The following is a 22,752-nucleotide window of genomic DNA, read 5'->3' as shown; positions in this document are numbered from 1 at the left end:
ATAATATTTAAAATTATTCGATTGATGAATTTCGTTAGGATAATCCGTATTAAGATTTACTTAATTGTGGTAAAGAGAAGAAACTTCTTAAAATGTCGTGAAAAATTGTATTAATTTAACAAATTTCAAAAAAGATTGCAGTTGGCTGTAAGCAGAATTGATTAAAATTTTAATTCAACGTTTTAACAATAATGCAAACTGTTAAATTTTCGTTTTTGCTAATCGAAAATCATTATCATTCTAATTTCTTTTAAAATGTACATTTCTATGTAAAAATTATCCCAATTGTACCATTTTATTGCTGTATCTCCGTTTAAACAAAAGTTCAGCAACAAAATTTCGCAAATGACTGCTCTTTCGTAATAAATATAAGAGTTTAACCAACGTGACTTATATTAAATATACAGCCTGTCCTAGAACTGACTCCCCGTAGAAAACAGGCATGTGCCGACAGCAAACCAGACTCCAAGATGACTATAGAATAAATGTTCCTGTAGCTTACATAACCTAGTTAGGTATAACGTTTTCAATTTCACCAATCCCAGAAGTTCGTCCTCAGGTATTACTAAAAAAATCAGACAGGTTGCTAAATAAACAGTAAAAATGAATATATCAACAACAAAATTCGAAATCCCGGCAACGCAAAATTGCCGTTACCCTACCTTTATTATGATACTCAACTTTAGGATGTCTTTTTTCGATTATCGCGTGAGACAGGACTTTTTTTCTTTAATTCAGATGACCACGTTTATTCAAATACTCTTTTTTCTCTGGGGAGGCAGTTCTGGGACATTCTGTATAAAGAGTCGACTACGAAAATATTTTTATTTTAGAAAATTTAAGTATAAATTCTGCACTATACTACTGGCCTTTCAACAATTTTTTCATGAAATATAAATTTTCCACTTCATCATTCTAAAGCTAAGTACAACTTATGTACGGGACCCTTATAAATGATTGTACCATCGTAGGTGGCTGTGCGCTATGCTTTAGGTACGCCGCTACGCCCACTAGTTGTTACAAACATTTATAATGACCCCGTATAAGTTTATTGCACATTACAAATTTGTTCTTTTGACTTTATTAAAATACGTCTAACAAAAATGTTATCTTTTATCCAGACATAATCAGGTTTACTTAGTATAGCTATAATTCATTAATAAATATGTATAATATAGACGGAAAGTGTTTTAACTGGTCCTTAATTGGTGAGAAATGAAATACACATCTAATTGCTGCCATCACTTTGATTATCTTCTTCACTTGATTTTTGGCTTTCAGCAGCGTCTTCCATTTTATCACGTAACATTTCTCTAATTTCCTCGATTGGTTTAAGTAGAATTACAGGCACGTGATCGTCCCTCCTCTGAAAATTCAATTTTCGGTTAGCGTACCTAAATATTTTCTTTTATTGTTCTAAATTTAACTTAAAAAAGGATTTTTTACAGCTTTGTAAAAACCTAACAAGGCTGACTACGTTTATCTAAAGGTAATGCGGTACCGGTAACTCCGCGACATGTTGAATTTAGATCAAGTAGGTCTAATTCAAAATTTGAACTCGGTATGTTATCTTCTTACTTTTAATAAAAACAAAGGGGTAGATTCATGAAACTTTGCAAATTTGCAAATCGTTAACGAAACGGCAAATACAATGTCAGTTGTCATGGTTTTAAATTTGCAATGCCTTATCGAGCCTTACCGAGTTTCGTGAATCTCCCCCAAAGTAAACGAATAAGAAACATCATTTGTTTAGTTCTTTTGCATGATAATTACCTGGAATAAGCATTCTCCTTCAAAATCTAGTAGTTTGTGCTTTCTGGCCCGAAGCAGAACTCCTACCAATTTGTTTGAAATTACGGTATAAATCTAAAAAACAGTAAGTACATAGTTACATAGTCAGTTAAGCTATTTATTTGAAAGTCATATATTATTTATCAGTTCTGTCCTTTGTTTTTAAAAAATTACATAACCTCAATCTTAAAATTGAGGTTATGTTATTGAGTGACTTAAAATTTTTGACAAAGAACGCCATCTTAAAGTTGACTAACTCCCTTACCGAAAAAAGTTCGCCAAAACTGATAACGACTCTAGGATCATTTGGTTTTTCTTCAGGTGAAAACAAAGGTTCTCCTTGCTGATGGATTATATCACAAAGTTCTAACATTTCTTTGGATACTTGCTGAGAAGCTTTGAATCCTCTAGCTTCAGACAGGGAGCCCTTAGCAGGTCTAAAATTATATCGTTAGTCGACTTTCTACACCTACGAGATGCCTCATTTACCGTCCATATTCTTCTTTTGAAATTTTTGGTTTCGGTAAAGATCCAGGTTTGTTGTCATTTGAGAATGGATTAATGGCCTGACTTTGGATGTGTTTGGTGGCAACTGCATCGAACAGAGCAACTTTAGAACTTAACGGTGAGCCCTGAAAGATGATTAAAATATATAGTGACGTAAAGAAAAGAAGTTTTCACCATTTTTGTTTTGTTTTGACAAAGCGCGCGTCACGTTTCAGAAAATGTTGATAATGACCCCTCAGTGGAATCTAACATTGAAACTGAAAATATCTATTTATAGAAATTCTATGTTTTGCGTTTTTGGCCGATGTGTCTTTGGATGTCCGCCAAAATACTCATGTTTTTTTATAATAGGCGTCAGCTGTTACGTCATTTTCTAGAATGAGTTATGGATTTAACCCTTCGGGCGACTGATTTTTGGTCCGTAGCCCACATTTACCAAAATAGTTGCCAGTTAAAAAAAAAAAATAGCGACTAAAATTTTGAATCCGTGCGGAATTCTACATAAAATATGTGAGAATTCAAGAGGCACTAATGACTTTGTTTAATTTCTTCTCAAAAAAAAATTAAAATCATCAGTTGATTATGATTAAAATAAGTTTTCGATGCGCGTTGTCTCTTAATGAAAAGTGTTTTCAATATTTTTTAATCAAATACTTTACATACTTTACAAAAAAATTACTACTTTCAATATGTCAGATCCAGTTTTAGATAAAATTGTATTCTGGTTATTCTTACGCAAGTAGTAAAAGTAGTAAGTACAATAAACCTTTCAATGAACATGTCCATGAATAACAAGTTCTATAAACAAGCATATAAATACTTGTTCCAATTCCTACAACTAAAAGTTGAATGAAATTTGATTTTAGTAAATTATGATTATGATTACCATAAGATAGAATTTTTTAAATATTAAATCAAGGAAGAAAAACTGATTAATTAATGTAGAAAAGCTGTAACGCTCTGGTTTTGAAAAACAACTAGAGTTAGAATTAGTAGAAAAGAAAAAAAAATCCAAAGTTACTTACGTATGCTGCAGGATTTACACACGTGGACATTTTGAACTCTTTTTCAAAAAAAAATTAACTTTGAAACACGAAAATCAGACAGAGCACTATCACTTCTTATATTTTGAATGCAGGGGAATTCTTTTAATTTTCGAGATGTCTTTTGTGCGCCTGTTGAGTAAAGTGGCGAATCTTCGGGTGGACGACGCTTATTATACCACCGTAGGAATGTGTGCAAATATATAGATAAATGAGCGACGCCGGGCGTCGCAGGATGATACGTCACGAAATGAGCTATATTTCACAATTTTCTCGCAACGATATTCATTAGAAAAATATTTTTACTATTCTCTACGTTTTATTATTTTTTCGGAAGTTGTTACAGCTGCTGTATTTTTTTCACAATAAATAAACGTTTTAAAATATTTCAAAATATATTTTGTCTTAAGGAAAAATCGTGTAATGGTTTTTTTTTTAAATAACTCACCCAAGCAATAAGTTCCTGACTTTTTGGATACATACTTTTACGAATTTTGTTAAAGTTCCTAAGATTTTAACAATAATTTAAACGTGTAATTGTGACACTTGTTGACAGTATTGTTTCTAGTTGACTGACAATATCAAAAACTGTTCCATAATTATTAATTATAAAAAATCAAGTGAAATTTTATTCATTCGGGTTGCTTATTTTTACATTTTTCTTTTATCCGGATTAATAACCTTGCTTCAATCTCATTTTATTTCAGTTCGGCAAGTTGATCTTCTAGTTTTAGCTTTCACGGAAAATATTTTTCACGATGAATGTTCCTTGAACCAGAGGCCAGAGATTACTCAATTTTTTATAAGTTAAAATTAAGCAGATTTTTTGTTGCGTGCTTAAGATTTTTCCAGTGTTATTTACAGTAGTCCAAGAATTATCTGGCGCCTTATAATTTATTCTTTTGACAGATAAATGAGGATCTGCCTTGAATTAATTTCCACGTGTTCGAATCTCACTTGATGAAACATTTTAAAGTTGTTTGCGTTTCGATATATGTCTATAGAACTTTTTCTGTATTAAATTAACATTCCTACAAGTGGTTGTGTCCCAAAAGTAATTTATATGAATTATAATTTAGTTAGGTACAGCTTTAGCAATTATTGTAAATAGAGATTATAGTTTAAAAATAGTTCCCGGTGAGAGATTTGTTTTTAGAAGTCTCTACTCATCAAGGACTATGTCAAATTGACAATAGAGTTTCAAAAAATTCAACACCTACTGATTTCCACGTTTGAGTTGGTGGTATTGGAAACTACAAAAAAAAATGTAGATCGGAGCAGTAAAGGTAGAGTAAAAATGTAAAATATTTGACATATTTGGTGTGCAACCACAAAAAGAGATTTAAAAACATCAAAATAGTGTGGAAAATGATTTCATTCACGTTCTAGGTTGATGCAAGGATTGTGGATGAATCACGTTGTATGAAGCGAACAGTGTTGGCCAAAATATGTGCTAAAATTATCGGTTCAGTTCATTGAGTAGATGTAGAGAACAAAACATCAAAAGTTTATTGTTTGCATGAATATGTATTTTATTAAGTAGTGAGACAATAAAGATACTCATTAACGACTTTTTGCAAAGAATAAAGAAGTTTCAATTTTTTAAAATGCCCATCTGACCTTAACATTTTGTTATAATGGATGTTTTTATCGCTCTTAATTATTGTAGCTGGCAATTTGAAAATGTTGACAACTTGACCTATTTTATTCATTATTTACACAAGTCGTCTTGAACCGTTTCCTCTTATTGAGGAAGGACCGGCGGTGTCCTAGACGTTGGGAATTTTGATCCAAAATTAAAAATAGCGACTCGCACTAAAAGAATTTTAATTGATGGAAAACGTGTTCAGACTAATATCGCGCTGCATGTTCCAGAAATGAAACATTCAACGAACATAAACAAGCCCGGTAAGAGAACATTTTATACAAATCCGTAATTTTATGAAAAGAAGAAAATTTCCATGTCGTGTTTATTTTCCGCCGATTAAATGTATAGCTATCAAAACGGCAAAAAGAAAACGAGTGATATTTATATTAGCTACTATAAGTCACTACGCAACTTTGAGCTTCGTAGTAAATTCGTAAACAATTCTTCATTGACGTTCTTACAAAAATAAACACAGGAAATCCAATTTAAACGAATCGCGGGGTCGCGAGATCGCCTGAAAAGGATACGATTAAATTTTATACGCGCAGGATCGCGAAAAATTCTTTACACATTTAACCTAGAGAGATTGGAATTTTAAAAATAAATCCTTTTAAATTTTCCGCTATTTAACTTTTCATTAGATATTTTTAATGTTACCTTTAAACATGTGCGACATTAAATCATTATGTTTTAACGTTACTTAAAATTAATACTGAAACAATGTAGAAAACTCCTGCAACATAAATTATTTTGGACAAAGAAGTAAATTTCCCTTCAGTTAGTTGCTTTTGATTTGGCGGCTGCCAAATGGTCTTGTGTAACAAATAGCAAAGTGACAACTTTCTGAAATTAATTTTTTGAAGAATGAATCATCGTTTAAATTAAGTGTTCACATTTGACGAGATACTGTCTAGATCTCTAGACTTAAAAATAATCCGTCTTTTTAAACAAATTTTTCAAGGCTAAAAAATAATGAGATATAATTAAAAATTATGCACAAACGATGAGTTCATAAATAAACCACCGATTCTCTCAGCTAATGTGCACAATACAGCACTTGGGCCAACATTTTGTAAAACAGACATCCTGTTCCAACCATCAAAAGATTATTAATAAATCTGGTGTAAACAAATAATTGATATTCTTATCTAAATCATCCGAATAGGACTATTGGTTTTCTTGAATGGGTGCTTAATCGTAATTTATGATATACATATGTCTACATTTTTGAAACAGTCATTACGTTCGTTAAAGAAGCAAAAGAGTAATATGTACAACAAACAGATGCCGTACGTGCGCATCCTTTTTAACAAGACTTATATTTTTACGCAAGTAATTAATATCAGGCTTGAAGGTGATTCACGATTTCAGGAAACAAGCGTCGAAACCCAAAATATAAACTTAGGAACCTGAATGGGGGCGTCAAGTCGGAAATTATGGAAATGTCGATAAATAAATTTTGGTTACTTGGCTGTTTGTGTATGAAGTTATAAATTTAGACCTTTCCAATCATTGATTTATTAATATTACTTCTAATTTGGCACATCCTGTTTCTATATTCAAGTCACGGAGTCACAAATAAAATTTTAATTTCTTTCTTGCCATTTGTTGACCCTTTGAATTCAAGGTTATTTTTATTTGGATAAAATTAAATAGTCAAACGTCGCATTGCTCAAGAAACTTCCGACTTGCCTAGCCACTTGTACGGGGACACGCGTCACTTTGAAATTTTTTATGATGAATTTGGAAAGTTGGCAAGTCACAAACAAGTCAGTAAACAAAATAATTTGGCAATTGCTAAAGAATTACCCACGTGCGATTAGATTGAAATTTTATAGACACAAATAAAAGGTACAATTCCGGTTTAATAAACAACAATAAAAGTTGATATTGTATAAAGAAGTCAAATATATTATAGATATTTATTAATATTCTAAGTAAAAAAAATTACATATTTTCAGGAATAGTTTATGTACTATGCATCTTAATGTAGCACTATTTCAGACTACCCATAATTGCTACTGTGATCTTTCTTTCAGATGAGCTTTTGGTTAGAGTGGTTTAATAAAAAGTAAATTAAACCGGAGAATTTTTTGATGTTGATACCATCAGTGGACTTTAGGATGATTAAATCTTACCAACCCGTTAATAAAGACGACAATTTGTGTGAATCCAGTGATGATGAAATTATTTTTGTCAAAGAGTACAAAATAACTGCACTGAAAGTGTTTAAGAAATTAAACGCAAAAAAAATAATTGCCAAAGAAGCACCAAGGAGGAATCCAATACGAAAAGTGCGAATGAAAAAACACTTTAAGGAATACATAGACGTCTCGGTTTTTGAGGAAATTGAAGAATACGATAATTCAATCCAACAAGAAAATTATGTGGTATGTTTTTGCCTCTATACAGAGTATTTCACGAGTGATAATGAGCCCAACAGAATTGAAAATGCAATCCACAAAGCATTTCCAAAGTTAATGTGGATATTTGTTTTTTGATTTAAAAAACATAAAACATGGTTAGCTGTGCAGTTTGGTAAATTTTGATATGAATTCGCTTGCTTAAATGAAATTGTAAAAAAACGAAGAGGAAAATGTCTATTGTCTGCATAAACGCGCAACCGCAGAAGCATTTTTATTACATTCGCCATAAATCAAAATCATCTCTGTTTTTTCATCCTTCGAATACATTTTAATCGTCGTATTTTAACTTTTTCGTAAATGTTAGTTGTGACAAATAAGATTATTGGAAGCAAAACCATCATGGATTCATAATTTCATTTTAAAACAATGCGATATTTAAAATAGCCACGTTCACTTTGGAAATATGTACATTGTGAGTTTCATTTTCAATTCCGCCGGGCTCATTAATATCACACGTGAAATACCCTGTATAACTAAAATGGCGAGTAATTAAAAAATATTTTAAAGCTACATGTTATACATCAAAAGGAAATCTTGTTTAAGTAATATATAGCTATACTGGGTGTTATGGAAGTACACGTAATAAATTTAACCACCCATAGGACTCGTTAAAATTTAAAAAAATCATTATTTATCATTTTTTTTGCAAATTCTTTGAAACACAGTTAAAATTTAAACTGGCTCATGTGTTTACACATCCATTGATAACGAAGCACTAAAAAAGAATTAGTCAATTAAAATAAAATATTCGAATAAAAAACAGTAGAAACTGTTAGTATTACAACAGCGATCGTTCTTTCTTCAAAAAACTAAAGTTTTTAACGCATAAAAACATTTTCACTCACTCTTTCGTTGCAATTAATGATTGTCCCATGAGCGAAGTGTCAAAAGGGGGGGGGGGGGTTAGAAAAATGTAAAAAAAATTATTCGATTATTAAAAAAAGATCAACATGTAAAAAAATGTTTATTTTAAAGAGCTCTATTGGTGATTAAATTCATAACGTGGACTCCCATAACACCCTGTAATTAATATGAATATTTTTAGGAAAATTTTGAAAACGCTATGAAAGGGAATAGAGAATTTGAAAAATGGAAGAAAAAGAGTGGATTTAAAAAAGGCAAAGCAAAATATGAGAACATTAGCAAATCCGATAAACAAGGTATAAAAAGAAAAGTAAACAAATCTAAATTGAATGAAAAAAAAGTAAAAATAAAGGATTTGGAATCACTATTTCACTCGAATTTATCACTAATTAAAAATTATATAAATGATGTTAAGACACTGAACAAATGTACGTTTCAAGCAGCAAACGATTTGAATAAAAGTGCTAGATTTAAATGGGCAAAAACAATATTAAAGCAACAACTTAAATTACTAGCTGTTGTGATGGTTAACTCTGACGATTTGCTTAAACACAAAATTTCATAAGAAATTTTGTTTTTAATTCAACAAAAGCCGCGAAAGCAAAGTTCGATGTGAATAAAATGTATTGACAGAATGAGGAATAGTGTTTCACATAAACTCGGGAAGTAAATGTCAGTTTACTTTACACCAGAAGAAATTAGTTTCTTTTAGTGAACAATTTTTCTCATTCTCTGATCTTAACATGAACATTATTAAATTTTATTATTTTGATATTGTTAATTCCAGTTTTTTTCATGTATTGTATATTATATGTTGTTATTCTTTCTTTAAATAAAATCTTTGTATATTACGCTTTGTTTTTTTTTACATATACCTACAGGATGTTACGGAAATGGACGTAATAAATTTGTCACCAATAGAACTCTTTGAAATAAACAATTTTTACATATTGACCTACTTTTAAAGGAATATTTTTTTTAAACCTTTTTCTAACCCCTAATTTGACACTCTGCTCATCAACTGAAACGAAAGAGTGGCTACATACCTATAAACAATAAAACCCCTTATCAACTCGAGTGACTATAGTTTGCTAAATAAGAGTGGAGATAATAAAACAGATGAAGAGAGGCCCATGAAAAATATCCAGAAAGATAAAGGGGTGTGCTAAGACGTTTTTCAGCGGAGATAAATATACGTCTATTCTCAAAAACAAAGCAGAAATTTTGCGATAAGATATCGTGTGATAAAGAAAATTTGTAACCCAATCAAAAGTCAACCGAAATGTCCGTGGTTGAACGACAGCAATAATTGTAACAGAAAAAATAACCGTAGTGATAATTTTTGAATAAGGTTTTATCATTAAAAATAAGTGACTTTTCAAAAAACTGTATTAAGAGGACATTTGTTTTATTACATTGTTATAATATGTATTGCATAAACGATTATCAGAAAACGTGAATGCTAAAGTTGATGACGTTTCGTCTAAAGGTGTGCGGTCGTGGTGCAAATTGCAAAGCAACATCCATCAAGAATCTAACAAAGATTTTAAATTAACGTCAAAGAATTAATTGTAAAGGCTGCAGCTTTTTAAAAACGTTACATAAGCATATCTAATTTTTCTCTACTAAAATTAATTATACATTCAAATCACGTAAGTTTAGATGTCACAATGAGACATATCAATTGAAGAAGACATCTCATCTCCAAGGCTGACTCGATTACAAATTTTTTGATCATAAAAATCACAGGTTCTAATCACAAACTATAGTCTAAATTTGTTGTAGATTTTTTATAACAACACCAATGTATTTAAGCGAAGAAATAAAAGTCAAAACTAGAAATAAATTTGTTTGAAGAAATTTTTTATGGTTCTAAATACTTAAATATTCTTCCAGGTAAATTTGTTTATTCCATTACCTGTTTATTTTGCGGTGATATTGAGTTAGACCACCGTTTCTAATCTGTGTCGATGGATTAGGGTCGGGTTGGACCCCCAAAAGATTACGGCCTTCCAAGTAGAACACTTGGGGGTTAACTTTCTGATTTATTTTTGAAAAAATAAAATTTTAAGAGATTCATAAATAATGTGGCAAGGTTTAAGAGGGTTTAAGTTTTAAAATGTTTGTTTAATTTTCTTTCTATGTTGACAAAAAACGCAAGTTCTTGCTCGTTGTAAACCGGTACGAGTATAAATTTTCCCAATCTCACGTTGTAAAAGATGTAAATGACAAAACAAACAGTATTTAGTAAGTATACAAATTTTTAACAACAGTTCTAAAACATAGGCTACGGAACTCTCCTAAGAGAAGATAAGAGATAATCCGTAAGCAACAACAGGAATATAAAAATATAGGTGCATCAGAAGAAATATGCCGTTCTTCGGTTCCGTTCCGTTTTTATTAGTAGTGGCCGACTCTGCGGAGAGTTTTGTATTTAGCCACCCGTGAAGATTTCCTCAAATTTCGGGTTTCCCGAACTCCACCAAACAACCCGACTTTACCTACAGATTTTACTAAGAATACCAAGATGAAAAGACACATGTTCGAATTGGAATCGGCTTAGAAATGAAGCAGTTTACAATCAGTCAATCACTAAATGGATGGGCAATGGGCAATAAATAAACCTACCTGTTTAACGGTAGAGGTACATTTTAATATCTTAATCTCTCATTTTAGCGCAAGTGCCAAATTGATGGCAAGGTAAACTAACCGTCGGCCACTACTAACCAATACCTGTTCTTCCAACTCCTTCAAAAAGCCAAGCAGAGGTTTTGAACGCTGTAAAACATGAACTTGGGAACAAATAAAGGAGAAAAATGTCTCCTCATGACAAGCGAAGACGACTGCATTAAATATTCAATTATTTAATTTAAATTTTCTTTGTTATGTCAGTGTGAATATTTACAACGTCAAATATTGGAGTAATTTTGTGATCGAATATTTAGATTCCATGCAGGAATTCCAAAGGGTCTTAATCTACCGTCCAGCGATGTATGTAATTAGAAAAGACGCGCAGTAGAGTGGTCTAACTTCCATGTGCCTTAATTTTGTGTTGTAAAAAATTCCAGAGGGTTTAGAATTTGAAATATTAAAAAAGCTTCAAACCCCAGTTCAATTATTTCGTGTTATAAATTACTTCTTTTAATCCAAAACTTAACTGTTTAAAAGAACGGCCATATTTTTAATTATACATTTCTATACTGTTCTATTATAGAAATTTATAGTTGCCTCCCAGAATATATAAAAAAAGGATTTTTAGTAAAAAATCTTATTTTAAATGTTTTGTGGAAAAGTTTAAATTAAATTTGTGAGTTATAAAAATAATTCTTTTAGTAGAAGTGTCGAACACAGCACTTATAAATTCGCCACCATCTTTGACGGATCCTTTTGTTCCTGTTCCTATGATTGATTTAGATCTTAATGCTCTCTCCTTGATAAATTAGTGTACTAAAATTTTAATTTAGTGCTTAAATAGGTTTTTGTCAATCATTCTTAGTTCACTTATCACTTTTACCTTATACCTACATTTTGAACTTTTGTATCCACGGTCACTAATAAAATAGTCAATTGTTGTGTCCAAGTGATTTTGTGGTGGTTTTCTATTCGCAACTGAAACAGAGCCTGGACATTTTCAACACACCATTTCAAAGGATTCAGTAGTGGGTAAGTATTTTCCATACTAATAAGTTTCCAAATCATTTTCACAACAGACAAAATTGCCGAATTGCAAATAATCACACACACCTCCACTTGTTGCTATGTAACCAACTAAATCAATCAGTTAAAGTAGCTGTTAGAGTTTTGTGTGACATTTAACTATTACTTGATAATTTCTCCACACGTAAGTGCTATTTAACTATCTAGACTAATTCAGGACACACATTTTGACAAAACCTCGCGACCTTTCAAAAAAGTTTTCCAAAAGTATCGAAAAGCCCACGGCAAAAACTCGCTTTCTGTACCAATCAACCCACCGTTGATTTTGCTTTGAGAAAAAAATTCCTTTATTTTTCCAGCGGCTCCAACAATTTATTATGGCCACATGCAATCATTTACAACCCGTGGTTCTTTTAACTGACGTTATGGACCAAAGTATTTGTGAAACTGAATCAGTTTTCGTCTCAGGTACTGCAACACAAGCTTCCAATTTGGACTGGTTTCACGTCGAACAAACGGAACCACTGGACCTCTGTCTCAACGGTACTATCCTAAATGGGCTTACGATGATTGAATCTTACCCCAGCTTTAAAGAAAACGGAAATTTAAGCGAACCGAGCGACGAGGACGTCATATTTGTCAAGGAGTATAAAACCACTGCAGACAAAATGCTCAAGAGACTGAACGGACAGAAGGCAGCTATCAAAGGGGCACCAAGAAGAAATCCAGTACGAAAGGCGCGGATCACGAAACGTTTTGAGGAGTACATGGATGTGTCTACTTTTGAGGAGAATGAGTTGCTTGACCAGTCTGCCGAAGAGGAAAATTCTATGGTAAGAACAAACGCATTCGTATTATTGGTTCGTAAAAAGCAAGACTTGGGAAAGGTTTTGACAGATGTTAGGTTAACAACAGTGCAAGAAACTCACCTTACGGCAACGTTCTAAGAACGTTTAGGTCTTAGATGCAAGAAAGGCATTAGGTTCTGTTCGACATAATTCCATTAAAGCATATTTTCATAAATTGCAAAAATGTCAGATAAATTGTGAAAGATGTTTAATTTTAGAAATTTGCCTACTATGATCGGCCAGATCCAATTAAAAATAAATGATAAAATCTGTATCTAGGAAAGATAATTTACTCATTTTTTTTTTACTCAATCATGCAAAGCCAGACCAAGTTAGGTGACAAAAAAACATTTTCTTGGTATATTAATATTTATTTAATAATTACAAATATAGTGAAATGTAACATACAAATTGAAAAAGAAATATTTAGAAAATTATAACTACAAAATGGTATTACAAAAAATAAATAAATAAGTTATTATGTCTTTTCAATGTGGGTTCATCATAATTCATAATAGAATTTTATGAACATTCCACACCATACGACATCATTAAATTAACCTTTCGAACACGATGAGTAGAGATTAAATGGTGAACAATAATAACGGCTGACCTTTGTGTGGTCAGAGAGATATGTAGTACTTACCTACCTATTTTAAGTCAATATTTTTTAATTGATATTTGCAGGAAATTCCTGAAAACGTCATAACGAAAAACGAAGATTCTGAAGATTGGAAAGTGGAAAATGTAGCGAAAAAGGGAAAGCAAAGAAAAGTTATTAGCAAAAAAATGCCCGTGAAAACTGGCAAGCAGGGTAGAAAAAGAAAAATAAATAAGGTCAAAGTGGATGAGAAAAAAGTAACATTGAACGATTTAGAATCATTATTTTTATCCAATTTGACACTCATTACGGCATACGTAAGTGACGCTAAACTAGTGAACAAATTGTCGTCGAAAGGAAGAGAAAATTTGTACGACGGTGACAGACTAAAATACGCAAAAAACATCTTAAAGCAGCAAATAAAATTATTGGCTGTTGTGCAAACTAATGAAGATGATTTGTCCAAACACATAAGCCAATAGGAATTTTTCTCGATTATGTACCAAAGATAGTTAGGAGAAACTGTGATTATCACTAACTTAAATTTGAATTTTAATTAGAACAGACAACACTAATGTTACTACTTTTAATAGAGTTAACTTCATAAATTTGTGCGAACGCTTGTTTATATATTTTTGTAATTTAAAATTAAATTTGTTATAATAAAATATCTACTCGTTTAGTCTAAAACAACCATCTATCACAGAATCTATTACGATCACTATCCTTTCTAACGAATTAGAAATCTAATATTCTTTATACTCGGGTGTTGTTTTTCCTGTACACCTTGGCTATCACTAATCCATCGGAATTGATTCCGCAATATATAAAAAATAGACAGCATATAAAAATAAAGATGTACAGGCAAAATATAGCCATTATGGCCAATTGATGCCGTCATTCTGATGAAGGATCACTTGTGGATACAGAAATTGTGCGTTCTTTCTCGTAACTTCTGGGCTTCACTTTCTCCCGTTTCGGTTCTTCCTTTTTTTCAACGGGAGACAAATTGCTTTCACTTTCTTCAGAGAATGCCTCCTCTAGTCGCCTTCTGCCTTTAGTTTCTTGATCCGAACGTTTCAACCTTTGTTTGTTGATTTTCCTACCGTCTGAAGGGAGCCGTTCTTTGGAACTTTCCCGACTTCTGGATTTCTTATAGCGATTCTTGTGTATACGAGCACTAGTGTGTGAACTGCCAGTTGAATATCCAGTATCTTTGCGACAGTTTTTGATTTTTCTACTAGAACTACTCGAGGTCATAAATAATTTACAACGCGTTGATAAACGAACCTCTTTTTGTTACAGCTATAACCTTCGGAAAAATCTTCACTGGAATTTTCCGATTCCTCAGAAAAATTCTTTGAAGCTCTGTGACTTTTCGAATGGCTTCTTTTTGTTCTATGCTTATCCTTACCCCTCCTTCTACCCCCGTACATATCCGGTTTAGAAATAATCGAAATGTTGGTCAATTCGAAATCGTCTTTGTTACTCCTTTTACGATGTTCACTGTGAACGACGTAGAGTCTATACAATTGTAAAAGTATGACCAAAGTGTTCTTGCAAGTGAAGAAGACGTTCATATAAGAAATGATCTTGAAATGGGTTATCAGTAAAAGTCTAAATACTAAAAAAGGAGCATCCTGTAGAGTTATATTGAGTGCAATTCCCCACACGTCGATAGTACAGCAACTGTTGGATCTAAAATAAACGCAGTCAAGAAATAAACTTTTCAACTGTGTTGAATAATTAACCGATTAATTATAGACCCTGTGGAGGTGAGACGCGACTTTCTAGATTTCGTAGCGGTCAAAACAACGGTAAACTGCATAAGACTCCAAGACCTACAAAATATGTTGACTTCCTTTAAACCAAACTTTCGTTTAATTACCATATGGCCAATGTTAGCAAAACTAAAAGCGGCTCGGCCGCTATTTTATCGTCTTTGAATGAGTCGAAAAACTCTATTATATCAGCTGCCGTTCCTAAAATAACAAACAAATCGTAACGATTGCCATTTTGGATTGACAGATTTATCATCATTTGTGCAATTTATTGACAAATACCTATATAAACTAAAAGCAACTGGCTGAGCTGGTCTCGAGTTAAGTCGCCTTTGGGCAACATCCAGCGCCCAATGATAAGAATAAGCATCAGAAATTGCTCGATAAGAGTTATCCATGTTTCGGTACTTAAGGGGATATCGGGAAGTTTTATCTGCACACCGATTAAATTGTTAATATCTTTTAAATTTGTCGCCGAAGTTAGATTCAAAGTCTCTTCTTTCACCCTTATACGACGATCTACTTTGTCCAATTCCAATAGCCAAATCGCCGGTACGATACTAGCTAAATAAAGAAAGACCGAAGGACAAAACCTGAAATAGGAATATTGATTATAAATTTATAATCTATAATCGTCACCATTAATAAAAACCTCGTCGACTGAAATCGATATTACGAAAAAAAATTGTTTATTTCGTTAGTAGGTACGGTTGTCACAAAGGAAATTTTAAAAAAATGTTTAACAAAAGGTTGTTAAGAGGAAAAAATACAGTGATGATGCCAAACTGAATTGAGAAACGTGACGACTACAAATGTTTGACGTGCAAGATGTGTTTTATTATTCACATTACAATTAAAGGATCACAAAAATAGAGTGTGAGTCACTAATTTTGAAAATGTGTTTGAACCACAGAAAACAAAAATTACATCGAAAGAGTAAGCATCTTTACGTAAAGATTTTAAAACAAACAAACATATAAAGGAAATGACGAAGAAAAACAAGACAAAACGTAAGTACTCGTACATGCTAAACAAAAAATTATAAAAACAGATTAAATGTACCATTGACTATTCTAGTCTTAGGAATTTGAAAAACACCTGAAAACATTTTTTTACAATAAATTGCACCTCCAATACTAATTCAACAACTCAAACTTAAAAAATTATGATTATCTAAGCTTGTTAAATTTTTATTTTCAAATTTATTTACAAATACAAATGTATATACTTTCTGTATTTATATGATTTTTTTTATACATGTTTTAATATTATCCACAAAAAACCTACTCAAATGAAGTTACTGTTCGTCACTACCTACCTATATCTTTCTCAATTTTGAACTCAAATTGATACTTCTTTATTGTTTTGTCTGCACCCACGTCCCGATAATAACTTCTTATTACTGAAGAATGCATTTGTTTAAAAATAATGAGAAGAAATGTAAAATTGGTTTGACGCGATCGACATTATTAAAGTGCTATAAAATGAGGTCACTTTACTGGATAAAGATTATCATCTCAACAATACATTTGCAAATTGCGCGGAAATGAAAAGTCAACCCATCATTTTTCCTCTTTAGCTTTTACCTGCGTCATAACACCTCATTATTTGACTCGTCATTCGTCAGTTGTATTGTAGTCAGAACGCTCACTTCGTACGATTTACGCTAAAAGTTATAATTGTCTTTAACGCTCTGTCGCTCATTATTATTTTGAAAAGGTGCCATTTCCGATTTAAATTGAGTGTGAATCATACCCAGGCCCACACCATAAAGGGGGTTCAATCAAAAATATTTGCGTTGCGGTTTTATAAAAGATTTTTTTTCGGTATGACTCGGATTTTATGCGATTGACGTCAAGGCATAACTGAATCTAATAGCAAAGCTGGGCATAAACACAAGCGGATCCATCTAAATTTGTTTATTTAAAAAACACTCTAATCTTGAAAATGTTTAGAAAGAGATTGGCACATACCATTTCCACTCTTGGTTTTCTTTAATCGTCAGTGTGAAAATTCCTTCAAAGAACAACAACAAAATCGGCGAACTTAAATACCAGTAAAGGGAGTTTTTCTTAAAAATCGTCACTTGCCAAATAGCAACAAAACCGTGAGCTGCAAAGACCAGTCGTGTTATTATTGCTTTGATTGTTGCAATAAATTTAGCCATATTTAAATTTCGTCCATCCCTGACCAAAACAAACACACATTTCAAACTTCCATCCCCTATTTCGACGCATGCACAGCAGTTTGTCGATTCGATCAAGACCAATTTCAAATTTGCCGCCGCGTCAAACACCAGCATCTAGTGGCAAACAGGTACACTATTTGAAAATTAAATGGACATAACCTCGAAATAGTGACATTTTGTTAAGTGAATAGTAAATATGAAGGAATTTAGTCCCCATTTAATTGCACATATTTATCATGTGATTTACTGTAAACATAGTTAAATGATTAACGTATTATCTCGCTTAAGTATGTGTTCGTCGTGTTTACAATTCTGACACTATCGTATTTTTTCTAGAAGACGTTTATTTGATTTCTCTATTTTAGAAATGGATACAAACGCTTTTGGATGGATTGGTTTAATTGTAATTTTATTTGTAACCACTTTTGGAATATTCTCATTTCTAGTAGTTGTTTTTGGAGTTCTTGCTTTCACATTAGGGTACATCAGCATTATTTCCAGTTGGTTCATTTTAAATCAATTTAATTACAGGTTGTTTACCCTACTATATTTAAAACAAGGTGATGTTGAAAAATTCTACAATAAATGTGCAGGCAATCCTCTTACAGCAGATATTCTTCCAGAGGGTGGCTTAAATGAGGTAGTGTTGTATTATTTTTGTGACAAATCTCATTACTTTGCATCAGGTGGTCAAGCAACTTGTGAGTCCACAAAAAGTACAAAAATCTGATAATAGGGTAACAGGCAGTGAATTAATAGACACCTCATTACAAGAGATATTAGGCTACATAATTAGAGATTATATTTCACCATGGTACAACTTAATTTCAAGAGATTCTGAATTTACAAATGTTACAGTAAGAAAGACTTCACAGACTTTTGCAATTAATATATCTAACAGGTAATTAGTACCTTTACTTCTTATTGTTATAATGAAAAAAATTTATTAGGGTGAAGGAGATTGACTGGATTCCTTATTTAACAACTAGACTGGTAGATGATGCAGCTTCACATTTGAGGCTTTTCAAACAAGCAAGAGCAAAAATGAAGTCTTTGGATAAATCCAAAACACCAAAAAATTCACCAATGAAAGACCAAAAAATTTCACCAAGGAAGACTTCTCATAAAAGAAATAAAAGTGAAACTGATATCAGTCGCTATCATGGAAGGGCAACTGACATAAAGAAAGGTATAGTTTGGTAAATTTTGTCTAGGACAATTTAAGAATTTTTTTTAGAATCTGAAAATGTAGGAAATTCCAAATTTTATTTGAATGAATCTAAGAAAAGCACTACTTTAGAGGACCACTTTTTTGATCTGGAATGTCAAATGGAAAACAACTTAGTATGCAGAGATGTTGTTAGTATGGATGTGGCTAAAGAAAAAGGTACATATAATTTCCATTTGATACAGTTTTCTTTATACCAAACCTTGCAGATTTTTTATCTGAGATTGTTGAAATATTATTATATATTTTGCTGCCAGATGAGGATTTTCAATGTAAACCACTGCGGTATGTCTTAAGAGAAATTTTTTCAAATTGTGTTGTTCAACCACTTTTTACCATGTTGTCTGATCCAGATTACATTAATCAGGCAATTATCTGGCTGGTTAGTTTAGACTTTTTTTTTGCCATTTTTAATGTCTTAGATTAACAATTTGTAGTGTTTACGTGATGGTTCATTGCCAAGTGAAATTTTTTTAACTACTCTCAGACTTACTGACAACTGTGATGAACTCAAAAGTACCAAAGACCTAGTTTTGAAAGAAATACAGCAGTTGGTAAGGTCTCTGATTTGTTCTCTAACAGTTTCACATTGTTTTCGTTTTTAACAATAGAGGTCACGTGATTCTGGGGGCGAAAGTGATCTTGCAATTAAACAACAGCTGAGCAGTTTATTTTATGTTTTGAAATTGATTGATAGCCGCTTAACAAAAATGGAAGATTCCGAGAATTTAGGTAGCTAATTATCGTCATACATAGTTGCATTGTTCCGCGAGAATGAACAGCAAAAAAGATCCGTTCTTGTACTTCTCGTGAAAATTGATACAATTTAAGTTGAGAGAAAATAATTTATCGGAAAGTACAATTAAAAAACAATAATTCAAATAAAAATGACATGTGAGAGGTGAAATGACCGGAAATGATAAATTGCAAGGTTTTCATTCTCGCAGAACAAGTATTAATAATTTATTATGTTACTATATTCTGCGTCCCTCAGATACTCAAAGCTCCCTCGATTACATCCAGCTAGAAAATATAAAAAAGATTGATCTGAAGTTACACCAAATTTTAAAGAATAACGTTGCTTTATCCTATTTTATTGATTATGTATCCAGCCAAAGAAAACAATTGGACTTATTTTTTTATTTGAACATCGAAGGTAAAGGTGTAAATTAATAACGTTGAGCTATGTGGTAATGAAACGCTTTAGGTTGGAAAGTGTCAGTAGAACAACAGTTGTCAGATTTGCATATTAACAAAATAAAAGGAACGAACGATAACCCTGGGCCAATATATGAAGCAATTCGTTCGACGGCTCAGAGCATCTACAATCAGTATTTAGGCGAAAAATCTGAACAGCGTGTTCAGATCAAGCCAGCCTTATCCCAAAGCCTCTACTTTAAGATTCGAAATCTAAACGAGATTCCTAGCGAGTTATGGTTCGACGAAGTGCAGCAGGCGGTCTACGACAAAATGGAAAATGATGAAGACTATTTGCCCGCATTTAAAAAGAGTAAAGCGTATGTCAAGTTGCTGCAAGAGCTGGATTTGGTGCAGCAGAACATCACAGAAGAGGATGCGATCAGCTTGAACAGCAACGAATCGGTCGAGCTGAACGTAGAACAACCAAAATTTTTTTCAGAACAAAGTACACCGCAGCAGCCACCAAACAGTTTATTTTTGACGGCGGAAGGCACCGGAAAGAATGTTAAACATGCCAGGTCTTTCAGTGACGTTACGATGTTTGTGAGTAAGAGTAATAACGGCGATTTGAAATCACAAAATTCTAGTCAGAATGAAAAGGACGATTTCGTTAAATATGAAACGGATGAGATTTTGACTGTTGAAGATCAGAAGGCCATAGAGAAAAGCCTCAAAACGGGAGATTTTGTCCTGAGCGTGAGCATAATAGAAACAGGTAAGAGGTAAAATCAAACAAGAGTTGGTACCGTGTAAAAATGTTTAACGGTAACGCTTTGAATCTTGAACAGGTATCGTCTGCGAGAAAGGTAAAATGTTCGGCATATATGCCATAAGAGTGAGTCGGCAATACGACACCGGGTTCCTCGAAGAGTGGCACATTTACAGACGCTACAGTGATTTTTACGACTTGTACAGCAAAGTAAAGGATAAGGTGAGAATTTATTTATCATCGGTACCAATCTGAAGCAACTGAAACAGTTTCCGGATCTTTCAAAACTATCATTCCCGGGTAAAAAAACATTCCACAACATGGACAGAGCCGTCCTAGAACGCCGCATGAAGATGTTGGGTTCTTACATGCACGAACTCTGCCATCCTAATATAGTTACAACTCATCACGGTTTACAAGACTTGCTAATGACGTTTTTGGAACAAGGGGACTACGACAAGGCAACCGGAGGACCGATTTCCAGCACTGTAAGACTCACAGTAGACGACAGTCGTGATTGATTTATTTCATAATGCTCGTTCAGATTAATACCTTGGTTAATCCGCTCAAGTCTGGCATGAAAACTATTAAAAACATGCCAGAGCAGTTGTTTAATACTGTTGATGAAGTAATGGGTGGCATAACGAAAGTTTTTCATGGGAAACAGGGACGGTTACCTGAGGCTAGTAAAGTGGGAGCTTCAATAGAAGAGGTGCGTGGGATTCTTTGAATCAAACACTTTTACAGGCTTATTTTTGCAGACTGATGATAATATTCCGTTACGAATAATGTTGTTGCTTATGGACGAAGTTTTCGATTTGAAATCTCGCAACCAATGGTTGAGGAGGAGAATAGTGACTTTATTAAGGCAAATCGTGAGGACCATGTTTGGTGATATTGTTAATCGTAGAATATTGGATTATGTTTCATTTATAACTAGTCCGAAAAACGTGGCGCATTATTTATACGTTTTTAAGTAAGAATTTTTTTGTTTTGTTTTTGAGTTATTTAATGAATCTTATGTAGGCAGTCGTTTTGGCCAAACGGTATGAAATATGAAAAAAAGCCGGATCGTGACGAAGAAACGCGCAACCGGACACGAGTAGCTGCCAAAATTGCATTATTGTCGTGCTTATCTGGTAAAATGGCGCCTAAATTGGGGGCAAGGTAATTTCTTTTTTATTTTAGATGAGCTTAAGCATATTATTGGTTCAGAGACTACAAGAAGAGGCTTACTGACAATTTTCGAATTATTTCAAAGACCAATTTTAAATCGTAGATTACTCTATGTGCTATTAGAAGGGGTCTTGTGTACTTTATTTCCAGAAAAAGATATGTTTAAACTATTTCAAAAACTTCATTCAAAATCTAAAAGAATTCAAGATAAAAACAATACTCAGAATATTAGGTGATAAATTATTTATTTTTTATATTAATATTGGGTGCCATTGCATTCTCTGATTTTATTATAACTTCCCAAATATTATTTACGTTGCAAATTATTTATTCAGAGATTTTGTTTATTTTTATAACTAATTTCTATCCTTGAACTGTGCTTAATTTGTTGTATTATTTGTTAGAATAAAGTCTTAAAATATCGTTGTGGTTTTAATATAGGTACTTGTGATCGAGTGAGCTAATTTCAACCAAAGTACCAATCTACTTCGGCGTATCAGACTTGCGTTGTACACACTAAAGTGAAATAATTAAATCATAACTTTTTTGGGTAGTGTAACTTTAACTTATTTCTTTAAAAAAAGTTTTTTTTTTGTACATTCGGCGGCAGAACAATTAAACGACGAGGGTCTTAGCGTCGCTGCCAGACGTGTACGAAGACGGGGTCACCGGAACGCAGATCCGAAGAGAGGGTGACAGAGACACACTTCCTCTTGCTCGACCTAGCTAAAATAAATGATAAATTTACAAGTTTGGATAAATAATAGTTACAAATCATAAAACGAACGAGGATTAATTTAGTAAAATGCTGTTTACAATTATGTAATACATATTTTGAAAAGTAAAAGATAAAAAAGCTACAAACAGAAGAAAAAAATGTAACTGGTCTTATCGCGCTCGAGGTTCCGTTCGACGATAAGACCAGCTCTAAACTGACCATGAACCAGATTCAGTGTCAGATTTTTGGTTTGAGAACATAGCCATTATTATAATAAGGAAACGATTACATTTATAGTTACAATAGCCGACCGCTGCATTACCTGGAAGGAAATTACCTACCCAGAATGGTAAAATTGACCATGATG

At 32.7% G+C, this 22,752-nt stretch overlaps 4 protein-coding genes and 2 long non-coding RNA genes across 12 annotated transcripts; 3 read left to right on the top strand and 3 right to left on the bottom strand.

Annotated features, from left to right (window-relative positions):
• Nucleotides 1-806: 806 nt before the first annotated feature.
• Nucleotides 807-3,919, bottom strand: LOC138132105 (actin-binding Rho-activating protein-like). Of its 3 annotated transcripts, none has more exons than XM_069049484.1 (5): nucleotides 3,790-3,919; nucleotides 2,281-2,423; nucleotides 2,057-2,228; nucleotides 1,774-1,866; nucleotides 807-1,366 (listed from the first exon to the last, which is right to left on the bottom strand). In XM_069049484.1, exons 1-5 carry the CDS (start codon nucleotides 3,820-3,822, stop codon nucleotides 1,229-1,231), a joined length of 579 nt encoding a protein of 192 aa, XP_068905585.1. In that variant the 5' UTR covers nucleotides 3,823-3,919; the 3' UTR covers nucleotides 807-1,228. The 3 variants fall into 3 exon arrangements, with proteins under 3 accessions (XP_068905585.1, XP_068905586.1, XP_068905587.1); XM_069049485.1 differs by lacking the exon at nucleotides 3,790-3,919 and adding an exon at nucleotides 3,324-3,528; XM_069049486.1 differs by lacking the exon at nucleotides 3,790-3,919 and adding an exon at nucleotides 2,473-2,491.
• Nucleotides 1,739-9,124, top strand: LOC138132106 (uncharacterized). 2 transcript variants are annotated; one of them, XR_011159982.1, is made up of 3 exons: nucleotides 1,739-1,876; nucleotides 7,029-7,379; nucleotides 8,461-9,124. It is a non-coding gene; the product is annotated as an uncharacterized lncRNA (long non-coding RNA). The 2 variants fall into 2 exon arrangements; XR_011159983.1 differs by lacking the exon at nucleotides 1,739-1,876 and adding an exon at nucleotides 4,448-5,249.
• A 2,421-nt stretch (nucleotides 9,125-11,545) lies between these two features.
• Nucleotides 11,546-13,011, bottom strand: LOC138130123 (uncharacterized). Of its 3 annotated transcripts, none has more exons than XR_011159499.1 (3): nucleotides 12,866-13,011; nucleotides 11,794-11,888; nucleotides 11,546-11,745 (listed from the first exon to the last, which is right to left on the bottom strand). It is a non-coding gene; the product is annotated as an uncharacterized lncRNA (long non-coding RNA). The 3 variants fall into 3 exon arrangements; XR_011159501.1 differs by having other exon boundaries at nucleotides 11,546-11,726; XR_011159500.1 differs by having other exon boundaries at nucleotides 11,546-11,726; nucleotides 11,805-11,888.
• LOC138130121 (uncharacterized) lies at nucleotides 11,848-13,867 on the top strand. 2 transcript variants are annotated; one of them, XM_069046505.1, is made up of 3 exons: nucleotides 11,848-12,120; nucleotides 12,405-12,769; nucleotides 13,472-13,867. In XM_069046505.1, the coding sequence occupies exons 2-3, from the start codon at nucleotides 12,503-12,505 to the stop codon at nucleotides 13,865-13,867; spliced, it is 663 nt and encodes a 220-aa protein (XP_068902606.1). In that variant the 5' UTR covers nucleotides 11,848-12,120; nucleotides 12,405-12,502. The 2 variants fall into 2 exon arrangements, with proteins under 2 accessions (XP_068902606.1, XP_068902605.1); XM_069046504.1 differs by lacking the exon at nucleotides 11,848-12,120 and having other exon boundaries at nucleotides 12,154-12,769.
• A 295-nt stretch (nucleotides 13,868-14,162) lies between these two features.
• Nucleotides 14,163-17,468, bottom strand: LOC138130120 (transmembrane protein 26-like). Its single transcript, XM_069046503.1, has 6 exons — nucleotides 17,140-17,468; nucleotides 15,449-15,759; nucleotides 15,274-15,367; nucleotides 15,137-15,226; nucleotides 14,676-15,083; nucleotides 14,163-14,631 (listed from the first exon to the last, which is right to left on the bottom strand). Exons 1-6 carry the CDS (start codon nucleotides 17,466-17,468, stop codon nucleotides 14,283-14,285), a joined length of 1,581 nt encoding a protein of 526 aa, XP_068902604.1. The 3' UTR covers nucleotides 14,163-14,282.
• A 20-nt stretch (nucleotides 17,469-17,488) lies between these two features.
• LOC138130118 (sorting nexin-13-like) lies at nucleotides 17,489-22,089 on the top strand. Its single transcript, XM_069046500.1, has 17 exons — nucleotides 17,489-17,641; nucleotides 17,720-17,834; nucleotides 17,886-17,994; nucleotides 18,041-18,255; nucleotides 18,305-18,543; nucleotides 18,592-18,741; nucleotides 18,792-18,964; nucleotides 19,020-19,136; nucleotides 19,194-19,314; nucleotides 19,577-19,738; nucleotides 19,790-20,497; nucleotides 20,571-20,713; nucleotides 20,761-20,979; nucleotides 21,036-21,203; nucleotides 21,253-21,467; nucleotides 21,518-21,630; nucleotides 21,680-22,089. The coding sequence occupies exons 1-17, from the start codon at nucleotides 17,617-17,619 to the stop codon at nucleotides 21,901-21,903; spliced, it is 3,216 nt and encodes a 1,071-aa protein (XP_068902601.1). The 5' UTR covers nucleotides 17,489-17,616; the 3' UTR covers nucleotides 21,904-22,089.
• The last annotated feature ends 663 nt before the right edge of the window (nucleotides 22,090-22,752 follow it).

This window comes from Tenebrio molitor, chromosome 5 (genome assembly GCF_963966145.1).
Source record: "Tenebrio molitor chromosome 5, icTenMoli1.1, whole genome shotgun sequence".
NCBI classification, from domain to species: domain Eukaryota; kingdom Metazoa; phylum Arthropoda; class Insecta; order Coleoptera; family Tenebrionidae; genus Tenebrio; species Tenebrio molitor.
The sequence above is the reverse complement of the archived record's forward strand: the minus strand, read 5'-3'. Positions and strand labels throughout refer to the sequence as shown.

Bases quoted from the DNA above. Each gene is read 5' to 3' on its own strand.
- LOC138132105 (XM_069049484.1), bottom strand. From the start codon at position 3,822: ATGTATCCAAAAAGTCAGGAACTTATTGCTTGG. The intron at 1,867-2,056 runs GTAAGGGAGTTA...ACTGTTTTTTAG, and splicing joins GTTTTGGCGAACTTTTTTCG to ATTTATACCGTAATTTCAAA. The intron at 1,367-1,773 runs GTAATTATCATG...TTGAATTTTCAG, and splicing joins AAGGAGAATGCTTATTCCAG to AGGAGGGACGATCACGTGCC.
- LOC138130121 (XM_069046504.1), top strand. From the start codon at position 12,314: ATGGCCACATGCAATCATTTACAACCCGTGGTTCTTTTAACTGACGTT. The intron at 12,770-13,471 runs GTAAGAACAAAC...TGATATTTGCAG, and splicing joins CCGAAGAGGAAAATTCTATG to GAAATTCCTGAAAACGTCAT.
- LOC138130120 (XM_069046503.1), bottom strand. From the start codon at position 17,468: ATGCTGGTGTTTGACGCGGCGGCAAATTTGAAATTGGTCTTGATCGAA. The intron at 15,760-17,139 runs GTATGTGCCAAT...TTCCTATTTCAG, and splicing joins GAAAACCAAGAGTGGAAATG to GTTTTGTCCTTCGGTCTTTC. The intron at 15,227-15,273 runs GTAATTAAACGA...CATATTTTGTAG, and splicing joins TTGCTAACATTGGCCATATG to GTCTTGGAGTCTTATGCAGT.
- LOC138130118 (XM_069046500.1), top strand. From the start codon at position 17,617: ATGATTAACGTATTATCTCGCTTAA. The intron at 19,137-19,193 runs GTAAGGTCTCTG...TTTTAACAATAG, and splicing joins TGAAAGAAATACAGCAGTTG to AGGTCACGTGATTCTGGGGG. The intron at 20,498-20,570 runs GTAAGAGGTAAA...AATCTTGAACAG, and splicing joins CGTGAGCATAATAGAAACAG to GTATCGTCTGCGAGAAAGGT.